This window comes from Microcebus murinus, chromosome 17, assembly GCF_040939455.1.
Source record: "Microcebus murinus isolate Inina chromosome 17, M.murinus_Inina_mat1.0, whole genome shotgun sequence".
In the NCBI taxonomy this organism is placed as follows: domain Eukaryota; kingdom Metazoa; phylum Chordata; class Mammalia; order Primates; family Cheirogaleidae; genus Microcebus; species Microcebus murinus.
In genome coordinates, this window is record NC_134120.1 from 9604955 (window position 1) to 9622870 (window position 17916).

Below are 17916 nucleotides of genomic sequence, written 5' to 3' on the forward strand. Positions count from 1 at the left end.
CGCAATTGGGACAAAACTAACTCTGGGGCTGTCACATTTTCTAGTTTGTTTCTACTTCCTACACAAATCTCCTGCTACTTCATTTCACATAGTGATTGGTTTGACCTATTTTTTCATTCTATAAAAATATTCATGAAAATGCTATCACAGATGTTTTCCCTCTACACAAACTCATTAGGCTTAAACACCATACAGATAACTGGTTTAAAAGAGAACAATAATGAATGTTTAGGTGCTTGTAATTAAAGAGCTACTAAAAATAAAATGTGGCTGATGTGTCCAAGATAACTCTCCCTTTCATCCATTTGTTAAAAGAAATGAAAATTGGAAAGTATAATGAAGTGAGAATGTAAAGTGATACTGGTTTGCAAAATTGATAGTAGCCGCCTTCTTCAGAAAATATTCTTTGAGTAGAAGTATAGAAAATTTTGTAATACTACGGTCCATGAAATTAAAATATGTTTAGCATATGTGTTTTGTGAGAGGAAGAGACAGGTATTCAAGTACACTTTTTTTGGGTTGTTTTTTCACCTTTTATCTGGCTCTTAAAAATATTGAGCTTACTAGTCTTTGAAAATTACACTGTGCATATGCTTGGGATACATTTATTCATTACTGAATTTAATATATCTTAATTCTGCTATTGAATACATTCTCAAAATATATTGAAATGATGTCATTTTTAAAATATGGACCATTCATTGCTCATTTAATATATTGATTGGAATTGTTTTCCTTAGTTTCTTAACATCATGGCATAGATAATTCCTTTTTATTTTAAGAATAATTGAGGACTATCAAATTTAAAGAGCTATAAGCAGAAAGTCAACCTGGATTTTATTTTTCTCAATTTGTTTCTTTCATTACATAGCACTGATATTCAACACATTACAAAGTGCTAAATTCATTAAGTATCTTCAGAATTTTTCCACAATCACATAGAAAATGTATTAATTACATTCACAATTACAAACACAATCACATTAAAATGTATTAATTAGTTCATAACACTAAGTTATAACTTGAGCCATCAGAAAAGTTATGAATTTGTTTAGGACTGTATTTCATGGTTTGTAAACTTTCAGAGAGTCTTTTAACTTTGAAGAAGAATATATTCATAAATGGTGAATCAAGAAGACATGGATTTGCAATAATTAGAGGATCCTGGCATGTATCCTCTCTTATGTAGAAATAATTTAGATATGAAAAACCATGCAACTAATTTAACTACATCAAAATTATACTTGTTTTTTACATGTGTATTCAAAATTATAAATAATCAACACTATGAATAATGAACAAATCTACTTTGTTTTTTAAAAAATAAAAGAATAAGAGCATAGGAAAAACATATTTGAGAATTAAGTAGAATATGTTGACAAGAAAGAGGATTATATCGTCTGGCTAAAAATCAAGGGCTAACGATCATGTTTTATTTAGTTGTTATTTGGGGAGGATCTGGAATTAAAGGCCCTGTGGTCTACATCACAAATCTACACAAAAACCAAGAGACTCTGGAAAAGCTCGTAAGATTTTCAGAGTCTCTATTTTCTTCTGTATAGAAATAGTGATTATCTCATATATGTATATCATATGCATTCATCATGTATGAAATAATATGTATTTCACAATATTGTTTTGACTGGTACTTGAAAACACTAATATAAAGCAAATTATGGATATTGTGGCATATGTTAAATACCCAATAGAATGTTGATATTATTATCTTCTCATTATACTCTCTAATTTTCTTTCTAATATTTTCATGTTTTCTATTATTTTCAGCCAGAGGACAGAATGTCACTGTCTAAATACACTTAGATTATTATTTTCTTATCTGTCTTCAAGTCCTAACCTAATATAAATATTTGAGAATATGGTTTTATTGACTAACAATGTAATCATAAATCAAACTTAAACCAAATATGTTGTGCATAATTTATTAAAGAGGCTTTATTTTTCAGTTATTATAGTTTGTAATTAGAATCATCTGTTGAGAGTAATAAAATTTGTACAGTTCTTTACGTTGAAAATTCAGACATTTTCCTCTGCCTGGTGATAAATTTTAATTTTGAAATTATATTTAACCTTATTTAATATACCGTGGAAATTATACAGAATTATTAACTTTGGGAATAATTAACATACATGAAAATAAAATTTAAATTTGATATGTCCATTTCAGATGTGTAGAAACTAAATTATCCCTCTGTGCATTTGCAGCTAAGATCTGATTTAGACAATGGAAACAACTCTTTCCAGTACAAACTTTTGGGAGATGGAGCTGAAAGTATTTTTACCATTGATGAAAGAACAGGTGACATATATGCTGTACAGAAGCTTGATAGAGAAGAACGATCCCTGTACATCCTAAGAGCCCAGGTAATAGACATCACTACTGGAAGGGCTGTGGAACCTGAGTCTGAGTTTGTCATCAGAGTTTCGGATATCAATGACAATGAACCAAAATTCCTAGATGAACCTTATGAGGCCATTGTACCAGAGATGTCTCCAGAAGGTATTGCATATTATTTACATCAAAGACATATTAACAATGAAAACAGATTTAAAATTTCAAGCATATATTTTGGAAATGAATTATTTAAAGCTCTACACTAGTACTTTCTTCTACAAATGTGTTTAAGTAAAATATTTGAAAACTTAGACTATGCATTAAATTTTTGTAAAATAATCATATATACATTAATAAATTGTTTTATTAAAATGTCATCTAATCTTCAAAGCAATAGAAGAAAAAGTCTAGATATGTTTATTTGAGCAATTCATAAAATTTTTTAGCATGCTTATTTACTAGTTCTTTAAATATAAGAATTTATTTTTCAAAACAAAATATACCTTTGTATCTCAAAAAAGGAAAAATGATAATCCTGCAAGATATGCATGTAGAAATAGAAGAAACCAATTTTTAAGATGAAAACAACTGTATGCATCAAAATCATGAAACAAGACGACTGAAAAGAAAACAAAATAGTTGAACACCTATGTGTGGCTGTGTTCATTTCAAGTTCCTTTTTAAAGCCTAATGTTAATGTTATTAATGTTTTAAATATAATATATTCAGAAAAGAATGATTTCCATAAGATATAAGAATTGATTGCCTTAGAAGTCAGAAATAATTTTTTACTGGGTGGGGGGCAGAGGTGCAGGAATAATCGTTATGCAAAATTTCTCCTCTCATTTATTCACTCAAATAATTTTGATAGCATAATACATGATAAAATTTAATTCAAAGATTTGTTTTACTGTGACAAATAAATGTAATTCAATAATGGTAATTTTAAATTATGCTAACATTCTTCAAAACTGCATTACCTAAATATTCAATTCATTAGTCAATAATTCCAAAAATAGATATTCTGTCATATATTTTCCTTATTCTTCATTTTTTAACATTTCAGGTAGAAATTTAAAGATGCTGGTTTACATTGTTTTGAACACATAGGTATTTAACTGCAGCGTAAACAAATTTGCCTGTGTAATATATATCAGGACAAATTATCATTAGATGTAAATAGCACTTTAAAATTATTCTATTTTGGTAGCTGGGCAAAGACACAGTTGTTCTTCCTTCTCCCTCCATTCCTATTGTCCTCTATCTCCACCTTGTCCTCCTTCTCTTTATTATCTCCTCCTCTATCTCCTTATTCCCTGTCTTTGTTCTCCTACCCGTCTTCCTCCTCCTCTTTCTTTCTCAACAGTTGTATATTATGGACCTAATTTGTGCCAGGAATCTTTCTTGGAACTAGGGATCGAATTATAAAAGAGATGCAGGAGTTAATTGTTAATATGAAACTTATATTTTAGTTATAATACACAAACAAGAATAACTCATTTTAAATAAACAGGGTAATATTTGATAAGGTAGGTTATTTAAGTGTTAAGTATGAGTGAAGTGTGATGATGATTAATTGCCTGAAGGAAAGAGGGACATTTTAGGAGGTGATATTTAGGAATAATTCAAAGAGGTTAGCCACACCATTCGCTAGGAAAATTCTTCCACACAGTGCTCAGGATTACATATACCAATAAAGGAGTTGTTGACACATAGCAAGTGTGTGAGGCATGGCATGGATGCCATCCCTTTGGCAGAGAATGTAGCTACGGAAGAGAAAAGCATCCAGCCTGACTTGACTGTTAGGCAGAAAGGATGTTGGCTGGCAAATTGGAATTGGCCAGTGATAGCATGAAGAAGAGAAAAACATGAGAAACGACGTTGCAAAAGAAGAGATATTCTAAATGTGTGGAATGCTGTTATGAGTTTGAAGAAACTCAAAACAGAGTAGTGACTTTTGATTTGGCAAAGTGAAGATCTCTGACGATTTTGATAAGAAGAGTTTAGTTTAACTTGTGCTATTGCACAAATACACACTGGAGACTATTCTATGTCATAAATGGAAGAAGAGGAAGGAACAGTGAATTCAGCCAACAATGTGGCATAACACTTTAAGAAGTGTTTAAGAAGTGTTATGATACAGAGAGAAAAATACAGATGTGAGACACTAGTTAGAGGGAGATCATGTCAAGAGGATTTTTTGTTGGTCTATTGCTATTTATTTATTAAGATGGGAAATTTAATCACACTTATATACTTATATACTATAGGGAATGATCCAAAAGAAGAATATTTTGATGCAAAAGAAAGGAATATAGCTGCTATTATATTAAACTATTCTTAAAAAAAGAAAGAGTCTTGGAATCGAGGGCACAAGTAGAAAGGAGAGATTCAAATAGGCTGACATACTGGTTCATAACCAGTAAGTTAGTAAGTGTTTGCTTCTATTTTATCAGTGAATTATGATACAAATATACTAATTGAGAACAAAGGAGTATAATCTTAGAGAAGAGGAGGTATAAAACTGCCATTTTAGAGAGTTGGGTAGTGAACCCACAAAGAAATTATTGTTTGTACATTATTGGAATCACAGTGTCAGTACAGTTCCACTGTGGGTGATTTAATAGAGATTACAAAACATGGTTTGGTGTACACTATCACAGCTCTTTTTGTGCACTGCAATTTGAGATACTTGTACAGATTATCTAGTCAATACTTCCTGGGGGAGTGCCAGTTAGGGTTCAAGCTTTGTATGGAATCATACACAAATCGACAAGCACTTCTTAAACCTTTCCATGAGAGGAAGGAGTCAACAGAGCAGTTGTCAGTTGCTATCAGAAATGTTGTCTAATATGAAATAAAGTATTCCTAATGTTCTGTCAGCCTTTTAACTAATGGTTTCCCTCTGAAGCATTCCTGCATTTTTGTTGACTTTGTTGAGAGGTTAAAAAATCAAATAACAAAATTATATATGATTCTCTTTTTTCCTCAATCTCAATATTTAGTTAATGAATACTGTGAATTTTTTTACCAACTATATCCTTAATTCTTCATCTTTTTTTCTATGTCCATGGCCATTTAATGGATTCTTGAGTATTGACCTTGCTTCCAAATTCCTTACCCAACTACTTTGTTCTTCAAAAAGCAACTATTGCACATATTTTATTATTTGTTGTCTTTTAAAAATACATTTCTGTTGTATTAGAATCAGCTGTCTATGATCATATTTCAATCTGGACTTTAAACTTAGAATTTGGTTTGGAAAAAATCAAGAAAATTGCAAAGTACTTGTTTATTAAACACACATTTATTTACAAGTAATGATCAGCTTTTACTGATTACATTTGTATTTGAAATGCAATTACTTTCAAACTAGAACTTTCAATTGAAACTGAGGTAAACCATGATGTTTTCCCACTTGTCACTTTGGATTTGCAAAGTTATTATCTTTCTTCCACAAATAATTGTAAGATCTATTAGGCCAGGAGTCACACAGCACCTGATGTCTGGAATGATCTACTAAATAAATGAATGGGTGCATGGATGGATAAAAATGCTATATAAGTGAATAGACTGCTTTGGGATATGAATAAAGGATATCAGGAGATGTAAAATCCGAAGAGACTCCACGAGTGTGGGTTGAAGAACATAGTGACCCAAGGTGCTGCAGGTAATTGCTAAATAGTGACTTATCATTCTAAAATTTTTCAGTGCAGAAGCTGCATGTTCATTTTTATGTCCTTTCGGTTGTAACTGAATAGCAGCGTGTCAAAGCCAAAATATTGCCTTTCAATAAAGTTGCTAGTTTTTACATAAAACTTTAGCCATATCAAGAAAAGAGGTGGCATTTAAAATAGATATAGTATGTTGTTTAATAAGCAATTAAGCCTGCTTTGGCTGATTATGCCAATGCCAATTCATAGTTGTATCTAAAAGTAAATTTGTGCTAAACATCTAACTCTTCCTTCACACGATCTTAAAAAGCAGTTGGGAGATTTGTTTTCTGCAGTACAAAATCCCACTAAAAGTGAATGATGCTTTAACAAGTTAGGTCACATTGTGTGAAAAATAGCAATAAGAAATATTCCTGGGTCCCAGTAAAAAAAATATAAAGAAAAAGAAAAGAAGGAAATATTTATGGCTTATATAATATGAATGCTCATTAGAGTTAATGCACTTTACTATATGTTTGTATGTGTATTTGTTAAAAGAAAATTTTAAACTTGACTCCTTTAAAATTTAGTTTTATATATTTCCCATCTATAGAAAATAAGAAGAATATATTATTTAGTAAATATACCCATCCTCACTCTTTGGAGCTTTACGTATCCTCCATCAGATTTTTTATAACAGTAGTCACTGAGTGCATCATTTTTAACATTAGCAAGTGTCTAAGATTCCTTACACTGAGGTTGATCATTTTATTATCAAAACTAGGATGCTTTTAAAAGCAAAAAAGGTAATTTATGAGTGAGACTAATTTAACAGTTAAGAAAGACTACAATAGCATTTTAGATTGGAAATACAAATAAAGTGGGTTATACTGAACTCTGCAATTATTTTAAAATATTGTATTTTAAATTGCAAGTTTTTTTTGAAAATCAGATAAAAATTTTTCTTTAATAATCTCTTTCATCAATATGGCACACATATGCTGTAATGCAGAACCATTATAAAAAGAGATATCAAATGCAATTAATTTAAAATACACACAAATTTAATTTCAGTTATTTTTCGAAAAATATAAGTTCTCATTTTTTGAAATTCCTAACATCTGAAATTAGATTCTATGAACCTTATGCCTTTGGACACATAAGTTGAAAATGATTGAGATTGGGACAGATTGTTCTTCTTAGTCCTCCAAATGTTAGTTTTAATTAAATACACTCTAATTTGTTTTGAATTAAATTTTATTATTATCTCAGACTATAAAAATGTAGAGATGTTAAAAATGCCACACAAAAATAATAAGAATGAATAATAAGAATGACCTAGTTTTCAGGTGATTGTGGACAGAAAAACAAAACAAAAAAAAATTGAAGAATACTTTACACATTTAAGGTGACAAGTGAGAAAATACCAGCTATTTTCCAACTTCTACTTGCAGGTTTTAGGTTGTAAAGTTATTACATTGCAAATATAAATACAGTTAGGGTGGAACAATCAGTACTTATAGATAAATAATGCTTCTAATACTAATAAAATAAGGTTTCAGTGTGAAGGAGTGAGAAATGTGCTGATGGAACCATTGTTTTTACCATGAATTTGATCACTCGATCACCTAATTCATCTTCTATCTGCTTTGTTGTTATGATAATCACAGATTCAGAGTGTGGGTCAAAATAATGTTATTTAATCTGTGCTGTTTTGGAGTTGACCATTATAGTCAACATCTTCTCAATAAATGTGTTCCAAATTAATTAAAGTGTACTCTAACTAAAAGTGCATGTAAAAATAGCTTTCCTATTCCACAGTTTATATCTCCATTGTAAGAAAAACCTATTAACCTTATTACCACTTCAAAACCAATAAAATAGTACACACTAATATAAATGAGTCATTCTGAAATCTACAGTTTAAATCTTAGCATTCACTATAATAAAGTATGGTACCCATAGTTCAGTATTCTCTAATAAATGTAAGCTTTAATTATGAAATGTCTTTGCTATAGCTTGCTGACTTCTCTATTGCCTACATGATGTCTAAATTGGTCTATGTATGATAATTTATCACTGTTTTATGTTTGGGTGTCTCCCATAATCACTAGTGGATAAAACACTCTATATGACATGAAATGATATCATCCAATAAAGTTTTGTTATTAATGTTAAATATTTGACTGAGAAACATCCAGTCTTCTGTAGAACTGGTTATTAATAAAATCCACATAAATCAATATAGACAGATTTACACTATTCTTACATTAGGTTTTACTCAATGATGGCAGAATAATTCTGATGTATTGAGAAATTTTATTATCAATGTTGTTCTTAATGCTTTCAATCTTAAAAATAAATATTTTATCTTAGTGAATAGGCTATCATTTCATTAAAATTTCCATGTCATAACAAATGAAAAAGTATATCAACAAATGCAGTTTTCAGAGACTATTAAATTACTATATTCCCCTCAGGAACTTAGTATGTTTATATCTTGTGTCATCTACATAGCAATAAGTTTCTGCAAACAGTGTATCTGATAAAATGAGCAAAGTCAAATATTGTTTTAAACTTATTTTCATAAAGACCTTTTCCAATAGAAAGTTGTCAAGATTCAGAAACTAGCTAGAAAGAGAGAACTAATATTTTAAATTTGTTATGAAAAATCTCTCCAGAGTGATATAGGAAAATGACATCAACTTTCTATGCCATAATAATAATAGAAATATATTAAATATTATATTTGATGTTTATTATTAGAATAAATAAACTGATAAATTGCTAATTACAATATGATTCTAAGATATTTTTTTCTATTTACATTTTTGTTCACTTACAATGATAAATGCAAACTGATTTAAGAGGATCTTTAGGCTGCAAGAGTCTAGTCATCTTGGCTCTTTGCATTCCCAAATAGCTCTGCCATCTCTGATCAGGTTATGGTGATTCCACTCTGACAGACAGGCTGACCTTGCGACCCTTCGGTCCCCAAGAGAAAGATTTTCTCACTCTCTGTTTGCATCCCTTACTAATTTGATTTCAAGGATCTGATTTAAACTTTTAAGAATTGTCATCAGCTACCCAATTCTAATTACTGGATGATGTCTTATGGTAGAATAATAAGATTTAAGGGTGAGGCAGTTCAACATATGCATATCCCTTCAGGATTATTTTCACTTCCTTTTACCTGCAATCCGTTGGTCACTTTACACTGTCACAATTGTACTAACATGTAGTGATCAGGTCTACAGTGTTACTCAGTATAGTTCTGCTTTACTCTTATTTTTCCGTCATTTTGTCCTGGAAACATTTGTCCTAGTTTTTCTTAAGGATTTCTGCAAGATTTAAAATACTGACCAGTAAAATATACCAGTTTACTTCCTTTGGTTGGCTTTTTACAGGCCCCCAGAGGCCCAGCACACTTCCTCTGGCACAACTCTGCTGGTCTGTTGGCTTTTTAAAGAAACACAAATTTTAGAAAATATTTAAAAATTTCAAGAGGATTTAAAATTGTTTAATTTGTATTCTGTGAAAGGTGATATCAATAATAAATGAAAAAAGAAAAGAGAAAATAGAAAACAACAGAATAAAATAAAACAAAGATAATTAGGGTGATATAAGAATTGAACATCGCTAAAATCCTTCTGATTTTTATAGCCAATATTTCTAAAACGTGAGTACAAATTGAGTAAAACTACATCCATTAAAGTTTTAGAAATGCTGCATATTTTTCCATATTAATTAGAGATATATACATATATACTTACATATGCATTCATATATACATGTGTATATATACATACATATATATATTTTCTCACATGCATAAATATAAAGAGTGAATCCCTGAGTAGTTATCAGTAGTCCTTATGAAGCACTGAACACCTCTAAAACTTTATAGAATTACCCTACTTCTATAGGTTTGGTACTGTTATTTTAAAAGTTCCAAAATACTCATAAGAGAAAATAATAAGTATTTCCCTAGAAATTGAATTCCCTATTAAATTCAAATGAGAGATATTCTGGATATTTATAATATCAAACTGTTTTTATCCACTAAGGTTCCTAAGATTTTTATTTTTTTGATTTTCCATATAGAGAAATTATTTTGTGTAACTCATGAATAGGGTACATAAGGTTTTCTATTTAGAAACCTAATGTAGAGAGCAAAGGAATGACATATTTGGACACTGAAGAGGTAAGTTTTTGTTAGAAGTAAAGGAAACTATCAATATAAAATGTTCTAAAAAAAAAAAAAAAAACCTGGCTTGGGAGAGAGAAACTAACTACATGACTTATATTTCTATCATCAAAATGCAGTTATCTTCTGTGGGTCGTTGCATTTGCTGGGTCTTACAGGTTCTTATTTGTGTAATTCCAGGTTAGGAACTCTAAAGACTTAGATTACTAAAAATGTATTTTGGTAAAAAACTAACAGTACTATGACTGTTAGGATGACTTCTGAAGCTAAAGACAGGTAGTATAGTTCTGGAAACCAGAGTGGGGAAACCGCTATAGAAAGAAAGAATATACAGACAATGAAGAAAAGTGGGAGGAGTAAATGGATATGCGCATGGAAGGATAGTTAAAAGAACAAGTCTTGTCCAATATAGATTGATTAAATTGGTGGTCCCTATGAACCATTTTATTGGAATAACTCTCCACAATAACTACAGAATGATTTTTAAAACACTTAAAAGTAACATGTTTACACAAAGAATAGTTGGGGAAGTGAGTAAGTATTGGAAGGGATAGGTGAAGAGTTTTCTTTTCATGTATTATATTGCTCTTGATTTTTGAATCTAAGTGTTATCTATTAACATTATATGAATAAGAAATTCTACTTGAGTAAAATTTGCTGTATTCTATTAAAAAAACGTTAAACAACTATCCTAAAAATGCTAAGACAGAATAGCCAAGAAAACACATTATTGAGAGCAGCAGTTAAAGTTTCAACAATTAGTGAAGGATAGAAGGGTTGCCTATTATAGTGTTTCAGTTTGTTTCAGTTTATAACATTGGATTGTGATGGGAAAATTCATGATGCTAGCTGTCAAGAAAACCACAGAGGCTATTTGATTTTTGTTTCATTTGTGTTGCCTTTCTTATCAACACAGTGCATAGTGTTTCAACAAATATGGATTTTTAGCAAGATCCATAATGCTCAATTCTATGTTTACAGAGAGCAAATTAAAAAACACAATATTTTTCAATAAATACTTTTTAAAATGTAGCATTAATTTCACAAGTACGAATAATTATTTCACATGATTTTATTGCTTATTACCAATCTCTAATGAGAATGTTTACCTTATCAATATATGCAAGATTTTGCTTTGCTTTTTCTTTAATTCTTCAAGACAAGTAGGTATATTACAGAAAGGAATTGAACAAGCTAAGTATTATGCCTATTCTCAACTGATACTCTTTCAAGTTCATTTCAATAATCTTTATAAATGTTTATCAACGTTTCACAATTTTTAAGGTACAGGCTACACTATGATTTTTGGTGAAAATCATTTCCAAGTTCCTTTTCATTCCTCCCCTAAGAGCACATCTTGGAAAGATTATGAATTTATAAATTATGAATTATAATGAATTGTTTAAAAGTTACACCCTGTGTCACAAATGTACATGTTTAAAATTCAACATTGAATATGAGAATTAGGGATATTTTATAAAAGGTTATATTCTTTTGTCTACACAAGAAGATATTACTTTTAAAATTAAGAACTGAGTTTTCATTTTATAACATCATTTTGCTTTGGTAAAGACAGAATACTTTACAGAACTGAATCCATCCTTGAATAAGACCACAATCTTAATTTAATGTTACCATATATTTTGTCTTCAGGAACGCTAGTCATACAGGTGACAGCAAGTGATGCTGATGATCCTTCAAGTGGTAATCATGCTCGTCTCCTATACAGCTTATTACAAGGCCAACCATATTTTTCTATTGAACCAACAACAGGTATTTGTGAATGAAACATAGTGCTCTATTTCCATGATTCTGAAGTAAGCAAATGTCAGCAAAAATATCTGCTTAGAAACTTGTTTTACAGTAGGCCTGATGTTTCAATAAATACATGGGTTGTAATTCCTAACCATTTAATTAGTGTTAGTCTTGTAGCCTTTTAGTTGCTTTTTCTAAGGTTAAGAGATTGGATTTTCCTTATTCAAATCACAAATTACTTTTTTGTGGAGTATAAAACATATGTAAAGATTTTATAAACCAATCAGAAAAAAAAGACAAATAGCCTAATTTAAAAATATGAGGAAAAGATATTTAAAAGCAATTGACAAAATGAAATACACAAAAAGCCTGTAAGCATATTAAAAATGCTCAGCCTCTTTAGTCATCAAAGAATACAAATAAAAAGCACAAATACACGTGCATACCCAAACAGAATGGCTGAGATTAAGTCTGAGTATAAGGCTGAGTATACAAACTGGCATGAAGCATTCACTTAAAATAAGTTCTGTATTTTATTTTTTGGGGGGAAGGGGACAGAGTCTCACTCTTTTGGCCTTAGTAGAGTGCAGTGGCATCATCATTGCTCACTGCAACCTCAAATTCCTGGGCTTAGCTTCCTGAGTAGCTGAGACTATAGGTGCACGTCATGATGCCTAGCTAATTTTTCTATTTTTAGTAGAGACAGGGTCTCACTCTTGCTCAGGCTGGTCTCAAACTCCTGAAAACTCCTCAAGCAATCCTCCCACCTTAGCCACCCAGAGTGCTAGGATTATAGGTATATATTATATATTTTTTACTTAGATGAATACTGTATTATTGCTTTACCAATTTCCTTTAATCAATTGAAAACTTTATAAAATAAATAGAACACAGATTTTTCTCTTTTCTTTTAAACATATCTATTGAATGCACAATAATTATATGACACTAATTCATTTAGCAAATATTAATTGTTATATTTAAAACAAAGACTAATCCCATATGAATATTTCTCTTAGGACCTTATAGTCTCTAAAAAAGAAAAGAAAAAGTACATAACTAATTACCCAGAATGTGGCAAATGCCAAAGAAGTAAAATTTTATGGTTGTTAATAAAAGGAAAATGTTTTTTACAGGTTGGTTACATGAAAAATTTTAAAGAATCAAAGCTTTTTGTTGGACCTTTAAATATTTCTTATTTATTTATCAGTCATTCATCAAATATTAAGTGGATCAGCATTTCTCAATAAAGCTTTCTTGAAAGAGTCAGATTATAAGAAATGTGATTTGAGCGGCTATGTTCTTAAGTCTTCCAATGATGGTATATAATTTTTATTAATATGGATGCACAGAAGAGAAGTTATTTTGTTACATGCAGTGAATGTCTTAAGACATTAGGCTTTAATTCCCTCACAGAATCCTAGCTGAGAAAGACTGAATATGTATCTGGCATTATACAATATACAAGGTTTATATAATATACATTATACAATATACAAGGTCGAATATGTATCTGGCATTACAATACAATATACATGACATTACAACATCAAAAATAATACTAATAACAAAAACAAGACATAAACATAGACTCCTCTCTTGGAACTTAGCATAAATGTTAAACATGTGAATATTAATATACATACATTCAACTTGTAAGTAATAATGAAATGAAACAAAGAAGTTCCAATAGGAGAAAGAAAATGAGGATGACCGTAGATTCTGTGGTCAAGGCAGAATACACTGAAACCAGATGTGGAGATGAGCCTGTGGCCAAAAGGAAGAGAGAGTGGAAGGGTGTTCCAGGTTATGGGAAGAATGCAGGGAAAATTCCGGAGAGGACAAACAGTTGAAGCTCTTAGACCTACTGGAACCCAGTGTGGAGAAGCACAAAAGAATGTAGAAAGAGAGGTGTCTAGGCAATAAATACATGCTGGGTCATACTGGACCTTTGTGACCATGTTAACTGCTGTCTTAACACCCTTCATTCCCCCATCCTGCACACTGGCTTCTTAAGTATACTGCGCAAGTTAGCTCAAACTATCAGTTGCATCAATGAAGGAGAGTTAGGAAGAACAACACAACAAACATGAGTTAAAACACTGAAGTCATAAGTTTTGGGGTACATAAGAGGGTCTAGGAATACATATCCTTTGTTTAGTCTGAAGGCTGAGAAGAAAATTCGAAAATAAAATAAGCATAGGTAACTGAAGACATGGTAAGGGAAGCAAAGGCCTCTGTCTCTCTTGCCCATTGCTTGACTGACTAACCTGTATGGATTTGGGTGTAGATTATCAAAAACTCTAATACTATTATCTTTTGTTAATATGAAAGACAATCCTTCTTTTCTTTAACTTTTGAAAAAAAATATATATATATATCCTTTTTTTTTTTTTTTTGAAGCAGGGTGGGGAAGAAGTGAGAAGAAGGGTTCAATTTCTTTTTTATTGAGATAGGGTATCACTCTGTGGATCTGGGTAGAGTGCAGTGGTTTCATCATATATAGCTCACTGCAATCTCATATTCCTGTGCTTAAGCGATCCTCCTTCCTCAGCCTCCTGAGTACCTGGAGCTACAAACATGTGCCACAACATGTGACTAATCTTAGTAGAGATAGGGTCTCACGTTTGCTCAGTCTGGCCTTGAACTTTTGAGTTCAAGCAATCCTTCCACCTTGGCCTCCCATAGTGCTAGGATTACAGGCATGAGCCACTGTGCCCAGCCCACAATCCTCCCTTGAGTTGCACATGGAGAGATGGGCAGTATCTAGTCAACATATTCAGTGGTTTCAACTCTGCTTTATATAATTCATTACATTAGTGAAACACTTTAGTCCACAATTAAAATTCTTTCAGGTTATGCTCCAATTTATCTCTTTTAAAAAAATAAGTAACACAACTTTTTAAATAAATGCTTTTTCTTGGACACATTTGGGAATTGACTATTTTTTTTTTTATTTCAATAGATTGAGGTAGTACACATGGTTTTTGTTACATGGATGAATTGTATAATGCTGAAGTCAGGACTTTTAATGTATCTGTCACCAGAATAGTGTACATGGTACTCAATAGGTAGTTTTTAACCTATCATCCTCCCCATCTCCCTTCTTAGTTTTTGATGTCAATTACATCACTTTATGAGTGTATGTATCCCTAGTTTAGCTCCCACTTTTAAGTGGGAACATGTGATGTTTGGCTTCCATTCCTGAAATACTTCACTTAGAATAATGGTCTACAGCTCCATCCAAGTAGCTGTAAAAGATATTATTTTATTCATTTTTATGTCTGAGTAGTACTCCATGGAATATATATATCAAATTTTCTTTATCCACTTATCAGTTGCTGGGCACTTACATTTATTCCATATATTTGAAATTATGAATTGTACTGCAATAAACATTTAGGTGCAGGTGTATTTTTTTATAAAATGACTTGTTTTCCTTTCCTAGATACACTGTAAGGGAATTGTTGCATTGAATGGTAGGCCCACTTTTAGTTCTTTGAAGAATCTGCATACTGTTTTTCATAGTGGCTTTACTAGTTTACACTCCCACCAACAGTGTATGAGTGTTTTCTTCTCAATGCACCAATGGCAACATCTATTATTTTTGGATTTTTTAGTAATGACCATTATGATAGGGGTAAGGCGTTATCACATTGTGGTTTTAATTTGCATTTCCCTGATGATTATTAATGTTGATCATATTTTCATATATTTTTTGGTCATTTGTCTTTTTTCCTTATATTTGTGTTTAAGTGTTCCCAAAATCTTTAAAATTATTTGGCCCTCTCCTATCTCAAAACTCCTGTCTTGAGTTTTCCCTAGGTTTTTTTCAATGACAATTATTAATAATTGATTTTTACTAAATTATTTTATAGAAGGTGAACATTTATTACATTTATCATGGACTATATTGAGTTTGGATTTGCATTTCTCTCTCTTTAAATATATATGAATATATTATGTATATAATTACATTTTGAATAATTGTGGATCAACGGCAAAGCCTTCTTCAGGTCCTATGACATGACTTTAAGTAAATTATAACATCATAAGAGCCCAAATTTTTTTTACATAAATTTGGTATTATAATTTACACAGTTATCCATAATGAATGAGCTGATTTCAGAGTTTGTGGTCAAAGTTAATTGTAGCATACCAGTATGATGTTAGAGAAGATAGGAGAAAATAGGTTGAGGCAAAAATAAGAATTTTTCTTTCCTACCTGTGGATTACTCTTAACATAGTATTTTATTTAGTACCTACCCTTGTCGTCATTATTGTGATGACCACTCTAGACTCTAGGTAGAGTTGCTATTTAACTTATTATTATTATTGTTTTTCACCAGAGCAGGGTCTGACACATTGTAGTAGTTCAACATACATCAAAAGAAGGATTGTATGATGAAATGGTTAACTGTATTATGAAATGGTTAATAATGAGATAATAATTGGAATTTTGCTACGTTTTTAAAGGAGTTATAAGAATATCTTCTAAAATGGATAGAGAACTGCAAGATGAGTATTGGGTAATTATTCAAGCCAAAGACATGATTGGTCAGCCTGGAGCACTGTCTGGAACAACAAGTGTATTAATTAAACTTTCAGATGTTAATGACAATAAGCCTATATTTAAAGAAAGTAAGTAAAAAACATCCTGAATCTTCATTCTAAGGTAAATGTAACTGTGTTGAATATACACAGATGTCAGAGTTTGCATTCTGAAAGTGCTGCACTGGCCTTAGAATTAAATAAATTTGTTAATTATTCTAAATTGTGAATATTTTCATTAGCATAAACATTCAAATATAAATGAAAGAGTAATTAATGTGTTAGTTTTCTATTGCTGCTATAACAAATTGTCATAAACTTTATGGCTTAATACAAATTTATTATGTTAAAGCCTGGCATCATCATCATCAACATCAGGCTATGTTCAAGATATCTACAGGGTTGTGTTTCTTGCTGTAGGATCTAGGGGAGAAACCATTTCCTTGCTCATTTAAGGATTAAAGGAATTTGGTTGTTTGTGTCTGTAGAATTGAGTTCTCTTTTTTTCCTGATGGCTGTTACCTGGAAGACATCCTTAAATCTTAGAGACCTTTTATGGTTCTTGACTTAGCTAACCTGTCTCAGAAACAGCAAAGAGTGTCAGATACTTCTCACAATGATATCTCTCTAACCAACAACTTTGGCAATTCTTCCACTTTTAAGTACTCATATAATTAGATTTAGCCCACTTTGATAAAGCAGGATAATCTCCAAGTTTTATGCAGGTGATGGTGAAGTAGAAAGTAGAAAATTCTGGAAGACAGGAGAATTCTCAAGGAAACTTCTTGAGACAAATGTCTTTAAGTTTCTACTACCTTTCTTAGCTTCTTCTGTTTTTTCCCAACATTAACATTTTTTTTAAATTTTTGAATAAATTAGAACATTTTAAATATTTTTTAAAAAATTCTCTTAGTTACTGAGAGGTCGCTGGTAAGATGATTGTATTACTGCCTTCAGTCACATTTGAGTTTGGGAGAACATTACGCTTGCCTCCTTATATATATATATATATATAGAGAGAGAGAGAGAGAGAGAGAGAGACAGAGAGAGAGAGTTTGAGACTAACACTTAGAATAAGTAAATGGAAAGGGTAAGTATGGATATAAAGGATGCTATAATTGGGAGTTTCTTATGTTAAGTATTTGTCTGAAATATCTTGAATTTTGTTTTTAAAGGTTTATACCGCCTGATTGTCTCTGAATCTGCACCCACTGGCACTTCTATAGGCACAATCATGGCATATGATAGTGACCTAGGAGAGAATGCAGAAATGGATTATAGCATTGAAGAGGATGATTCACAAACATTTGACATCATTACTAATAATGAGACCCAAGAAGGAATAGTTATATTAAAAAAGGTAGACATATTAAAATTATTTGCTTTGTGGAATAGTG

General features: G+C 31.1%; 1 protein-coding gene across 1 annotated transcript in view; it reads left to right on the forward strand.

Annotated features, from left to right (window-relative positions):
* Positions 1 to 17916, forward strand: part of CDH19 (cadherin 19) — a 73218-nt gene that overhangs the window by 14516 nt on the left and 40786 nt on the right. The window contains exons 3-6 of the mRNA XM_012748393.3: positions 2224 to 2518; positions 11867 to 11986; positions 16445 to 16609; positions 17695 to 17879. Of these exons, the coding sequence (XP_012603847.3) occupies positions 2224 to 2518; positions 11867 to 11986; positions 16445 to 16609; positions 17695 to 17879 (765 nt within the window). The remainder of the gene's footprint in view (positions 1 to 2223; positions 2519 to 11866; positions 11987 to 16444; positions 16610 to 17694; positions 17880 to 17916) is intronic.